The 13,675-nt window shown below is 38.4% G+C and overlaps 1 protein-coding gene across 3 annotated transcripts in view; it reads right to left on the bottom strand.

Annotated features, from left to right (window-relative positions):
• The window catches only part of ARMH3 (armadillo like helical domain containing 3), a 180,598-nt gene that overhangs the window by 154,657 nt on the left and 12,266 nt on the right, over window positions 1-13,675 (bottom strand). For all 3 annotated transcript variants that reach the window (XM_032881700.1, XM_032881708.1, XM_032881705.1), the window contains exons 2-8: window positions 12,745-12,857; window positions 9,456-9,512; window positions 9,164-9,310; window positions 7,167-7,274; window positions 2,680-2,772; window positions 1,831-1,905; window positions 1,624-1,710 (exon numbers count right to left, since the gene is read on the bottom strand). In XM_032881700.1, coding sequence (XP_032737591.1) covers window positions 1,624-1,710; window positions 1,831-1,905; window positions 2,680-2,772; window positions 7,167-7,274; window positions 9,164-9,310; window positions 9,456-9,512; window positions 12,745-12,846 — 669 coding nt within the window. In that variant the 5' untranslated portion in view covers window positions 12,847-12,857. The remainder of the gene's footprint in view (window positions 1-1,623; window positions 1,711-1,830; window positions 1,906-2,679; window positions 2,773-7,166; window positions 7,275-9,163; window positions 9,311-9,455; window positions 9,513-12,744; window positions 12,858-13,675) is intronic.

Genomic DNA, 13,675 nt, shown 5'->3' with positions numbered 1-13,675 from the left:
GTTCCTTGGCCATGTCCAATTTTTCAGGCTGACATTTCAGAGGGGCCTGCTGGGCTGTGCCAGGGTTCAGTTCACATTTAGAGAAACCAAGCCATTGCCTCAGAGTGGCCTGCAACCAGCAGAATGTTCTGAAAATATTCATTACTGATGACGGTGCTTTCCTATTACACATAACTCAACTTTCATTAACTATCTTCAGCATTTTTCCTCAGCTATTTTTCTTGCTGTTGTAATAAGGCCTCAGAGGCTATTACACATGACAGAGATCAAAATGGCTACCATGCCAACCTCCCCAGATCACCAGTAGAACAGGTGTTGGTGATAAATTACGTATTTATTAGTAGCTCTACATACCATTTGTCAGTTCTTCCAAGACAATGAAAGCAATCAGCTTCTGGGAATTATACACACGTTAACACTGCTCCACATATTCCAGGCCCTCTTTTAAATATTTCTCACAGCCTCTCTTTCTTCCATATTCTCCTTATAAGAATAGACTCCTGATTTTGTGTTACCCATCACTCTCAACCTGGCTAGGAACCATCTCAAAAATCACTAAGTGCGGGCGCCTGGCTGGCTCAGTCAGTGGAGCATGTGATTCTTGATCTTAGGGTTGAGAGTTTGAGCCCCATACTGGGTATAGAGATTACTTAAATATAAAAAATTTTTAAAAAAGAAAAAAAAAATCTCTAAGTGAAGATCCAAAAGATCAGAAATGAAAAGCCTCCCTCCAGCTGGCCCACTTCTCACAGCACTGCTACTTGCTGAGTGAAGAAAGTCAGGTCGCCTCAATGCAGATCCTGACTTCTGGGTTCAGTAAAGTACTCCTAGTGTCCAGGATTCAGTGCCAAAAGCTCCCTACTCCTCCAAATCCATCCCCCAAGAGGCCTCTGGTCTTCCCTGAGGGCCCTCCTTCCTTATCTGTGTATTCTGCCTTTTGAGAAGAATTAAGTAGAGGCACGAAACCAAGTATAAATCTCTGAGTTGTTTTTTAATCTCAAAAACCTATAAATCTCTCCCTGGTTATTTTGGGAACAAAGAGAACACCAGAACTGACATGCATAAGGCTCTGTCTTCAATTTTCTATTTAAATCAGAAAGAGTTCCCTGACCAACAGTGGTACTTACACAAGTGGACCGCATTATGGAAATCTAATAAACAAAGTCCAATCTTTCAAAACAGATGCACTAGGTCACTGGTTCCCAATCCTGGCTAATCATCATACTCAACAGGGGAATCAAAAAGAAAAAAAAAAAAAAAAAAACAGATTCCCAGTTTCCACCCCCAAGAGATTCAGATTCAGTGTGTCCAAAGTAAAGCCCAGAAATTTCTTCTTTTTGAAAAGTTCCTAGGTGATTCTAATAAGCTAGGTTTGAAAACCACTACATTAAGGGATGGTTACTCACTTTATTAGAAGTTGCACCAAGGGATTCCTTTAAATGGCTACATCCTCTGCCCCATGCATTTAATAAAGAAGTTTTAGAATTTGATAAATCAAAATTAATCTATATACCATATACCAAGAACATGTCTTCGACATTAAAGTAACAAAGTCCCCTAGGAGTGGCCACATTTAGGAAGATTATAGAAAGATCATAACTGTCCATTAAGGGGCCCACTTACCTCATATTTTCTATAGTTCACCAACAAAGCCAAGAGGACAACAGCATCATACCCATGCTCCCTGCGACTTGGGGGGTGAGACAGTATCTGTAACAAAAACAAGAAGTGAATGAGTACCAGTTCCTAGTTCCTAGGAATGCAGACAGAGAAGATTTGAGGAGGTGGTTTACCCAAAAGAGAGAGAGGTGATGGGGGTAATTGACCTACCTGTAAAATTGCTTCAAATATGCTGTTGATCATGACATACTCTAGGATAGTGTTCTGGCTGATGTTGTCTGTCACCTGAATGCAACAAAAAGCTTTTTGAAGTCTATACTGAGGCACTCTGGTATCTCAAGTATATCTCCTCCCCTACCATCTAAGATAATCAGAAATGTTAAAACATTCTACTGAACACTTAGTAGTCCTTTAATAAGCTCCCCTGAAGCTACCAGAGCCTGAGTAAGCAGACACTCGAAGGATAAGAAATTAGCTAATTAAAACTTTCCAAATCTCCGAACTTCTCATTGTTTCCCTGACGCCCTCACGTAAGCATTTACTTAACAGTTTCTTTACGTTTCTCAAATGCAAAGGAAGAAGTTTCTGATCCAGCAGTCTTTGAGTGACGGCAGGGAAAGACGACTGCCTGAAGTAAATGAACAACACCCTGCCCTCCTCCCACTAGAAGATACAGGCCAGCGGCCAGTTATTATCAAAATCAGAACAAATAAAGAGAATCACAAAAACTGTTTCCAGGTAAGACCTGGTGAGAAGGGCAAATCTGACCATCTGGAAGACAAGAAATCTCTAGGAGTCGTACTGCTGAAGTGATAAATATCGCGGGCCCTGCAGGCTAAAAATGCCAGAAGTTGCTCCAAAGAGCAGCTTCCAGGAAGTGAAATCCCATTCAACTCACTTCCTTCTACACAGTCACCTGCATTGGAGTGATGGGATGCCCCGGCAGAGATTTCTTTCTTTTCTCTTTTCCTTTCTAACTTTAGGCTCAAATATTCAAATAAGCTTGCCCCTGCTGTTGATAATACCCTTGACAGAGAAACATATAGATGGGTCACTTACAGTCACTAAGCAAAGGAGAAGTTTCAGACATAAACTCTTCAGACTTTCAGAACCTTCAGCACAAAGCAATGAATCCAAACTCTCCATCAAATTCTGAGAAAGAGATCCATTAAGTATTAAAACATACCAAATAACATCTCTACTGTGTCTTTGTCCAACTCTGGGTTATGTTACACAGGGTCATTGTCATATGACAATGAAGCAACCATACCATTCCCTCAGGCCTAGGCCTTGTAAGATTAGACAAAGAAAAGGAAGACTTCAACGTGTAGCTATTTGGGGAAAAATGCTTTAGAACAACTGCACAGAACAATAAAGATTTCACTACTTTACCAAGTAAGTCTTTGCAGCCTGTCATCCTTATATAAACCTTTAGATTAGAATGAAGTAAATTGTTAAAAGGCTAGTGATAGTGGTTAAATAACAGATTAAAAACAATAAACAATAAACTAATTAAAATAATTAAGAAAAGTAAGTGGTTAAAGATAAATAATGGTTAAATCATTGTAGATAAAGTATATCATCTGATGAAGGCACACTGAACAAACAACAAAGACAATATCACTACAGGCGATCACTAGCCATATATACTACCCAACAAAGCTAGCCATGTCCACTCTGGCTGATTCTACTAGACAACATGATTGGAGTATATTACTTGTACTAACAATTAGCTATAGACCCAATCCGTTCAAAAGATGAAACCCTCACACACACTACAGCAGAAGAAACAAGAAAAGAAATATTTGACACTGAATGAAGGAGGAGAATGAATAAAGAATAGGATTTAGCATGCTGGAAGCTCAAGTGAAGGTTCAAAATAAGCTACTTCAACAAATATACAGTGAGGGTCTACTATATGGTAAATACTGTGCTTTCAAAGAACTCAAGGAAAAAATAAGACAATGACCCTTGCTCTCAAAGCATTTTTAGTCTACTAGAGGACAAAAATAAGCAAAAGCAAACAATTTTTTCATTTAAATTCACTAATTGAATTTATTAAATTATTGAATTTATTAAATTAATAAATTTATTAAATTCAATTAATTAACAGAATGTACTGTTAGTTTCAGAGGTAGAGGCCAGTGATTCATCAGTCTTACTAAGCAAACAGGTTTTTTTTTAAAAGATTTTATTTATTTATTTGACAGAGATCACAAGTAAGAAGAGAGGCAGGCAGAGAGAGAGAGGGGGAAGCAGGCTCTCTGCTGAGCAGAGAGCCCGATGCAGGGCTCAATCCCAAGGGCCCCGAGATCATGACCTGAGCCGAAGGCAGAGGCTTAACCCACTGAGCTACCCAGGCGCCCCTAAGCAAACAGTTTTAATTTAATGGTTACTATGACAGAAATATACATGGAGAAGGGGAATTAGCTCAGAAGTCACCTATTCCAAGATTCCACAGGGGTAGGTTATATTTTGAAAAATCAGTAGGAAATTAATTAAAACTTGAAGAGGAAAAGAATTCTAGACAGGCAGAATCATGATCAAAGACGCATGAGGAATGAAATGGCCCTGGGTATGGAGCTGGAATCCAACTTCCAACTTCCAAATTATGGAAGTACAGAATGAGGCACAGTGGTGAGAGATGAGGCGCAGTGGTGAGAGTGGAGACAGGAGAAATAAATAGGAAGCAGATCATGAAAGCTCTATAAGGGTAGCTAGGGAGTTTGGCCTTTATCCTGTTTGTGGTGGGAAATTAATGAAGAGTTTTAAGCAAGAAAGATCTGAGTGTAAGATATATCACTGTGGTATCAGTGTGGATGACAGATTTAAAAATGGTAAGCCTGGAGGGAGGGAGACAAATGAGGACCAATCTGTCAATTTTCTGAGCAAGTTGCCATGTCTTTTTTCCCTCTGTATCCCCAGTGCCTGGCACATCAGAGCCAACCAATGCTGGTCAAAAGAATGAATGAAGGCATCACTGCAATAGTTCAGGTGAGAGACAATGGGGACACTGGCAATAGGGGAAAAAAAGGAAAGAAAGGTATGAGAAATATGAACTGAGGCAAAATTAGCTGATCTGGGTGATCGTCTGGATATGAAAGATGACTTGGGAGTCAAGAATGACTCCCAAGTTTTTGGCTTGGGTGACTGAGTCAACAGGTGAGTCCATCAAGTTGGGAATGAATGGAAAAAAAAATAGATAAAGGGAAAATATTTTGTAGATACAAAGTAAGAGGTACTTTAGGGACGTGTGAATGGGTATAATCAGCAACTGCTTATAGAGTATACAACTCTGAGACTCATGACAGGATGTTAAAGCAAAAAACAGAGACTTAGTAATCATCAGCATACAGGCAATAGTGAGAACCATGAGAATGAGAGAGATCTGGAATTTCACCACCATATAAATATGAGCTGTATAGGAGAGAATTAAAAACTAACTCCGAGTAGTAAGTCTTTGTGTATTTATAATTGTATATTCACAACTTTTTTTGAAAAATAACCTAATCCCTACAAGGATTCTTTGTCAAATAGATTATTTTAAATTTAATGAGTGATAGAAAACTTAATTCTTCAAAGTTCATATTATAAACAACCTTCATTCAAGATCGTGTCAAACACTATAAATCAGATAGCTGATAAGGGACTTATATCCAAAATATAAAAAGAACTCTTACAACTCAGCATTAAAAAGACAAATAACTCAATCTAGAAATGGGCAAAGGATTTGAAGAGATGTTTCTCCAAAAATATATATATAAAAGAAAGATAAAAAACAATTGTTGACGAGGATGTGGAAAAATGAGAACCCTTATACATTGCTGATGGAAATGTAAAATGGTATAGCAACTTTGGAAAACAGTTTGAAGGTTCCTTGAAATATTAAATGTAGAGTTACCATATGACCCAGCAGTTCTCCTCCTAGGTATATCCCCAAGAAAGCTGAACACCTACATCCACACAAAAACTTGTTCACCAATGTTCACAGCAGCCTTATTCACAATAGCCAAAATGTTGAACTATCCCATATATCTATCAACTGATGAATGAATAAAATGATGCAGTACATTCATACAATGAAATATTCATCAGCCAAAAAAGGGAATGAAGTACTGATACATGCTACAACGTGGATGAACCTTGAAAACATTATGCCACGTACAAGAAGCCAGATGCAGAAGACCACATATAATTCCACATCTGTGAGATATCCAGAATAGGTAAACCAAAAGAGACATAAAGTAGATTAATAGTAGACAGGGGCTGGAGAGAAGGGGGATGGAGAATGACTGCTAATGGGTACATGTTTTCTTTTTGGAGTGATAAAAACGTTCCAAAATTAACAGGGGTGATGGTTGTACAACCCCGTGGAGATACTAAAAGCCACTGAATGAGGGGTGCCTGGCTAGTTCAGTTGGTAGAGCATGTGACTCTTGATCTTTGGATTGTGAGCTCAAGACCCACATTGGGTATACAGATTACATAAATATAAACTAAACACACACACACACACACACACACACACACACAAAACAAAAAGACACCCACTGAATTATTACACTTTAAAAGGGTGAAATGTAGATGTGAATTATCTATCAATAAAGCTTTTTTTTTAAGTGTCAAACAACAGAAATAAAAATTCTGATAGTCATTGTGTTAAGTAAGAAAACTTAAGTTTAGAACTAAAGTTACCCTTATATATTGTATTTCCCTTGTTATATTTTATTTGAGTTCCTAAATGTTTTTAAGAATATATAAGCATGGGGCGCTGGGTGGCTCCATCAGTTGAGCGGCTACCTTCAGCCTGGGTCATGATCCCGGGGTTCTGGAATGGAGCCTCATGTTGGGCTCCCTCCTCAGCAGAGAGCCTGCTTCTCCCTCTCCCTCTGCCTGATGCTCTGCCTATTTGTGCTCTCTCTGCCAAATAAACATATAAAATCTTAAAAAATAATAATAATAAGCAGAGATCTTGTTTGCAAATAAATGTAAAAAATATTACATATCCATTTGCAATTAAGGGTTATATATATATATATATATATATATTTTTTTTTTTTAAGATTTTATTTATTTGACAGAGGGAGACCCAGTGCGAGAGGGTACACAAGCAGGTGGAGTGGGAGAGGGAGAAGCAGGTTTCCCACCAAGCATGGAGCCTGATGTGGGGCTCAATCCCAGGACCCTGGGATCATGTCCTGAGCCGAAGGCAGATGCTTAATAACTGAGCCACCCCCAGGAACCCCTGCAATTAAAGGTTATATTTTTTTAAAAAATGTATGAGCACATGCTATAAATAAAAAAATAAACCACTCAGTCTTTATCCTGCAAGGGAAGGATATTTCAATTTACATTTGAATTTCAACTCTTCCTTTATTCAGACAAACCATATTTGTAAAACAAAAATATTCAAATTCAAGAACAAATTCAACCATTTGTATCTACCTGAGTGCAAATCGTCTAGTACAGTAACTGTCTGCAGATGGTATCCATGAACAGCTGTCAGAAGCAGCCATCCACAGGCACATCTGCAACTTATGCCTCACCTTCATGCACAACTCTGCCTTGTCAAAGCCCATCAGCATGTTGATAATGTCAAACCCAGAGGTAGATTTATTCTTTTGATGGACTCCTCGAATGAGTGCACACAAGGTCTGCAGAGATTAGAGAAAGAATTCTTTTGTAGAGAGAAGTAAGTCTCAAAACGTGAAGAGCACTGGATCTGCCACCTCACACTACAACCTCAGAACCTCCTCCTTACACAGCTGACATTCAATTGCTCTGTCACTCTCAGCTCCAAAACTGTCTGAGTCTTACTATGTGCAAAATCCAGAAATGAAAAGAGGAATAGCAATTGAAACTGCTATCATCCTCTTTTTTTGCTGTTTTCTTGGCCTCATCCTCTTTTCAAAAACTGCACTGCAAATAGAGATTCGAAGGTGAATTCAAAAATAAAAACAGTTCTTGAGTTTGAGTCATGTGATTGGTGGAGCTTTCCTTTATTTAAAATTAATTCTAGTATTTACATTATAATTGATAATTTTTAGTATTTTTAATAACTACAAAAGTTATTTCAGTCCATATAACGACCAATTGCTTCAAAACTAAAATTCTTTATACTCCCCATCCACTACTGACTAGCTGTGTAATCCCAGACAAATTAGTTAACTTTTCGTGCCTCAGTTTTTTCATCTATAAAATGGGCATGACAATAATAGCAACCATCTAATAGGGATGTTGTGAAAACTACGTGAATTAACACCGTAAAGCACCTGGAATAGTCCCTGGAACTTTGTTAATACTCCAAGAATAGTGTTTGAAACCTTGTTAAAGCTTAACAAGCCTCATTATAATAATGCAAGCCATTACAACAATGTACTATATTTTTATGGGTCACCAAGTGACTTAATGCCAATTTATTTCCAATGAATTAAAAACAGTTTACCATTCATGACCACACAGTGAGTCACTGCAGTTATAGGAAGCATAATTTCCAACTTTCATTTCAGCTTTCAGTGAGCCGCTGCAACTGAGATGCCCAAAATGCACAGTCCTTCTTTCTGGGACATCAGTTCAATAGGTAATTTCTACAATCTACAGATGAGAAAACTGGGGCTTGTGAAGTGATTTACCCAATTAGTTAAGTTAGAAATTTAAACCCAATGTATCAAAAGTTCCACTAAAATCTTTTATGTTGTCATGGATTCTTCATATTCTAAGCCTGTCAATCACTGTCCTAGCTACTCAGCCTGATCTAGGCTACACTGGACCTACTATACTATAAACTTCAGAAATTTTGCTCATCATTCCTTCATTAAAAATTTGCTTCTAAAATGCTGAGTATTTACCAGACACTGTCCTACATGCTAGGAAGAAACTACCAAAGTCTTTGCTTTCAAGAACCCTATAATGTATCCCCATCAACCCAATGTTTGGCACATAACTGTCATTCAAGAAATAATTATTCAAAAAAAAAAAAAAAAGAAATAATTATTCAGTGACCATACCACTTAGCATAAGAACAATGATTCTTAATGTTTTCTAAGTTACAGACCCTTTTGAAAATCTGATGAAATCTCTCTTTTCAGAAAAAATGTACCCACACACATAAAATATTACATATAACTTCTGGGAGTCAAGGACTCTCTGAAACCTCAGATTAAGAACTCCTGATCTAGTGAGAAAATACTATATTAAGAATCTCTTCTGATTTTTGCTGTAGACCATCCATGACTCATAGCTTCCCCTCTATCACTTCCTTTCCTCAAATAATCATAAGAATTCTGTCAATCTGCCCTGGCATTAGATAAAATTATATAAGCGGACAAGATTACTAGTACAAGTGTCAATTTGTTTAACCAGTAAGACGGCTAAACAAACATGGCATAGATGTTTATGACTGAAAGGAAAACAAAACAAAACAAAATAAAAAAAAAACAAAACTTGATACCTAAGGGCAACTTAAGGTTCCTCAGGTCCCAACACATGTATTACAATTCCCTTCCCCTATTAAAAAAACATCCCTAGTCTCCCAACCTTGTACCTGCAATGCATTGACAACTCGAATTGGATGTTCCTCTCCGAGAGCCTGGATGCAGTGTTGAAATAAGCAATTAATATTATCCTTGATCTTCATTAACTCCTCACCATCAAGAGATTCCAGCTTGCCTTCTAGGTAATCCAAATTCACCTACCAAGGAAAGGGTAGGGTGTTATTTTTAGTAACATTTTTAGTGAACTGTATTTAATGTGAGTGCATTTTTAGTGTAGCACCTAGAACATATGAGAAAGCAACTTCAGTTACCAAGAAAATCCAGAGATATCATCAAGTTTACCTTCATAAGGAAGAGCTCCTCCCAAAATCGAGGACTGCACTTACTCGGGTCTTCTGTCTGAAACCAGAAAAGAAGCAGGTTCAATATTCCCAGCTAACACTGAAGCATTAAGAATACATCTGAAAGGGGCGCCTGGGTGGCTCAGCCGTCCAACTCTCGGTTTCAGCTCAGGTCATGATCTCAGAGTAGCAGGATAGAGCCCTACCTCAGGTTCCACACTGGGTGGGGAGTCTGCTTGGGATTTTCTCTCCCTCTCCCTCTGCTCCACCCCAACTCACACAAGTGCGCTCTCTCTCTATCTCCCTCAAATAAATAAATAAATCTTTAAAAAAAAAAAAAAGAATACATCTGAAAGGGTTACTTATACATAATCAACACTACCTTTCAAAATTAACTTTCGGGCCACCTGGGTGGCTCAGAGGGCTAAGCCTCTGCCTTCGGCTCAGGTCATGATCACAGAGTCCTGGGATTGAGCCCCGCATCAGGCTCTCTGCTCAGCAGGGAGCCTGCTTCCCCCTCTCTTTCTCTGCCTGCCTCTCTGCCTACTTGTGATCTCTGACTGTCAAATAAATAAAAAATAAAATCTTTTAAAAAAAATTAATTAAAAAAAAAATTAACTTTCAAAATGCTTGGTCATTCTATACTGTTATAATAGGGAACAATAGTTTCAGAGGCTTTTTTCCCCAAAATGGAAGACACTGTGCGTAGATATATATTCCCTGTGCCAAACGTTAAATAATGGCTCAAAGAATCTCCCTCAAATCTTTATCTTCTAGCAAGAAGTGAACATAACCATCTGAATAAGATAGTCACATTATGATATGTCCCCATCACATCTGTAGGGTCTTCAAAGCCCTTTCACATACATGAAATACAATGGCCCAGAGAGCCAGGTATGATAGATGTTATCAGTATCCTCCTTTTAGCTGGGGCACCTGGATAGCTCAGTCAGTTAAGTGTCTGCCTTCAGCTTAGGTCATGATCCTAGGGTCCTGGGATTGAGCCCCCATTGTGTCAGGCTCCCTGCTTACTTCTCTCTCAGCTCCTCCCCGAACTTATACTCTCTCTCCCTCTCTATCAAATAAATAAATAAAATCTTTAAAAAAAAAAAGTATCCTTCTTTTAGGAAAGAGGATCCACAAAGTTATTTACACCAGTACAGGAGCCAGAACCTAGACCACATTATCAATACTGCCATGGTTTACAACATCCTGTGTTGACTGCTGCTACTTGGCCTCCTGTATGCCTTTAGTTCTCTGTAGAGAGCTTTTAATATTCTCTTTCCTTAATTCGAATCGGTCCAAAAGGTTAACAAAATTATAGTGCTAAGATACAAATCTTCTCAGCAATAATTTTCAAACAGAAATTCTAACGAGTGAAAAGGCTTCTGTTTAAGGAGCAAAATAAAACAAGAAATCCTACTTTAGAGGAAGGCTAATGACATAAAACCAGTAGGTCAATCACCCACTATCACCCTTAAGTTGACCTTTTAAAATTACTACCAAAATAAACAATAAATAAAAGTACTACCAAGAACTAATATCTTCATTAGTTAAGAACTCTTCATCTAGTAAGAAAATACTATACTAGGAATCTCTTCGGGATTTTTATCTGAGAATGACACAGAGAAGCAACATTTCTGGCCTTCTCAAAAGATGCTCCTTCAGTGATTTTATTTTTACCTCTTTCTCCTAGGAGGGGTCACACTCACACTTTGACTCTCACACTTTTTTTTTTTTAATTTATTAATTTGAGAGAGAGCACAGTGGGAAGAAGCAGAGGGAGACAAGAGTCTTAAGCAGACTCCAGGCTGAGCGCGGAGCCCAACGTGGGGCTTCATCTCACAGCCCCAAGCCAAAACCAAGAGTTGGACGCCTAACCGACTGTACCACGCAGGCACCCCTTGACTCTCACATTTCTATGTCAGGCTGTTATCTATATATGAAATTCAGACTAACTCATGGGTTGGCACTTCCCATCCTCAAAGCTCACTCAATCAATAGTCCCATGCATACCAACCTTACTTAACATAGAAAGAGCCCTAACAGGATCTGAGTACCCACTCATTTTCTCTATATAACCACCTGTAATGACCTGTGCAATTCTGTATTAATTTTTTGCATATCAATCTCTAAGGCTTGCCAAGAGTTAAAGGTTTTACTTGATCGCATTATTTATTCTGGGCCATGTGGCAAAGTTGAACAAGTAAGGGCCCTGGAGTCAAACACTAAGGTTCAAACCATGACTCCATCACCTTCCAGCTATGATCCCCAGTTTACTCATCTGTAAAATGCTCTTTACATGGCATATGTGAAAACATGGCACTCTTGCAGCATTCTTCAGAATTAATGTACTTAGTGATGCACTTAGATGCCAGGCACATAGTAGAAATTCAAAACATGGTAACTTCTTTATAAGTATTATTTCATTTTACATGCACTAGTTCTGATCAGAATTTCAGAAGGTAAGTACCCCTGTAGGTTACTCTAACCCTCCCTGAAAGGGTAGATTTCACAACAAATGCTTGGACCATGGTCAATCAGAAGTTATGAAGACCCAAAGAAAGCCTCAATCCAATCTAATAATTAATTACTAATAACTTGTCAGTTATCTTATATAATTGGAGAATATGATAGACTAAGCAATTGTTCTGTCCACTAACAACTTGAGATGGAATATAATAGTTCATCTTTTAAAAATATTTGAATCACAGAATTCTAGGGCCAAAAGGAACTTCAAGGAACATCTAAGATAGAAGAGTCCTTATGTTAGATCATACAGAAGACAAGTCTTTCTTAAAGATACTCAGAAAAAAAAGCTTTCCAATCTTTCCTCCCTCTTTCAATTGTTTTACTGAGCTCATGGCAACAATCTATAGGAACAACAATCTAGGGGCACCTGGCTGGCTCAGTGGGTTAAGCCTCTGCCTTTGGCTTGGGTCATGATCTCAGGGTCCTGGGATTGAGCCCCTGCAGAGGGCACTCTGCTCAGCAGGGAGCCTGCTCCCCCCCCAACCCCGCCTCTGCCTGCTGCTCTGCCTACTTGTAATCTCTTTCTCTCTGCCAAATAAATAAATAAAATCTTAAACAACAACAAAAAAAGAACAATCTATAATTATTAATACATGATCATAATTTCTACCATAAGAGAGCTCGCACTCACTCTCACCCTTGCTTTTTCTACCTCTGAAGAACTGAAATTTAGCAGGTGGGGATGAGTTTATTTCTCATTTTGGAACAAGAAACTAAGGAGTCAAGCTGTGCAGAATTGTCAGAGCTCCAGGCCTTACCATAAAGATCTCATCATACATCAGCACCACTTTTTCCTTTAGTGGCTTTTTGGAGGCTGAAGATTTCCGGAGCAAACCCCCTCGTTTCTCCACCTGTGCCATGGTTAAAGAATCTGTGAAAAGAAAGCCACAATCAGTGCTATAAATGCTCTCCAAGATGCTGGATAGTCTGTCGAAAAGCTCTCAATGGGAAATTTTTTAGGAAGGAGAAAAATGATAAACAACCATGTAATACATCTTGTGCATCTGTCCAACACATCCCCTGACCAGGTAATTTCAAGGCTTAAATCATTACTTGGCCTACAGCAAAACACATTTTACATCTTTAAAACATGCCAGTAGACAAGGCTTACAGCAGATCCAAAACCAAGAAAGAAAGTGTAACTAGCTCCATCTATAATAGATCTGGCTATATATTTGAGTTTGATGGAAGGAAGGCTGCAAAGCACACACTGCCCACAGACTGATGGTGAAGTTAAATTTCAAGTATTGATTTAGCTTAGGACCATTAAGGCAGGAAGTGTGCTGCAGACTGATGTGCTCCATTGATTTCCCCAAAGTAAGAAGGCCCTCATCACTGCAAAGTACTTGGCCTTCACTGCCTCATAAATCACACTGCACTTGACTGTCTTCAGAAATTCCTCTGGAAAGAGACCCAAGGCAGAAAATAGCAGTTATAAGAACAAAAATTAAATCTGATTTCAAAATAACCCAATATAACAATATACTTCTTTCAGATCTAATTATATATATTTATAACAGTATTGCAGATTAAACCTCAGTGCATTTTTCAATTCTATATCAAAGCAATTCCATGAATCATGCCCAAATTTCCCATCTTGTTTCAAGGAATTTCAATTTTTTACAACTGAGAACTTAAAATCCCACAGGTCTCCACTGTGGATTTACACATTTCCCCTCACTTCCCAGA

This window comes from Lontra canadensis, unplaced genomic scaffold, assembly GCF_010015895.1.
Source record: "Lontra canadensis isolate GAN:19392208 unplaced genomic scaffold, GSC_riverotter_1.0 scaffold3, whole genome shotgun sequence".
In the NCBI taxonomy this organism is placed as follows: Eukaryota; Metazoa; Chordata; class Mammalia; order Carnivora; family Mustelidae; genus Lontra; species Lontra canadensis.
Note: the sequence above shows the minus strand (reverse complement) of the source record. Positions and strands in the feature narration are given on the sequence as shown.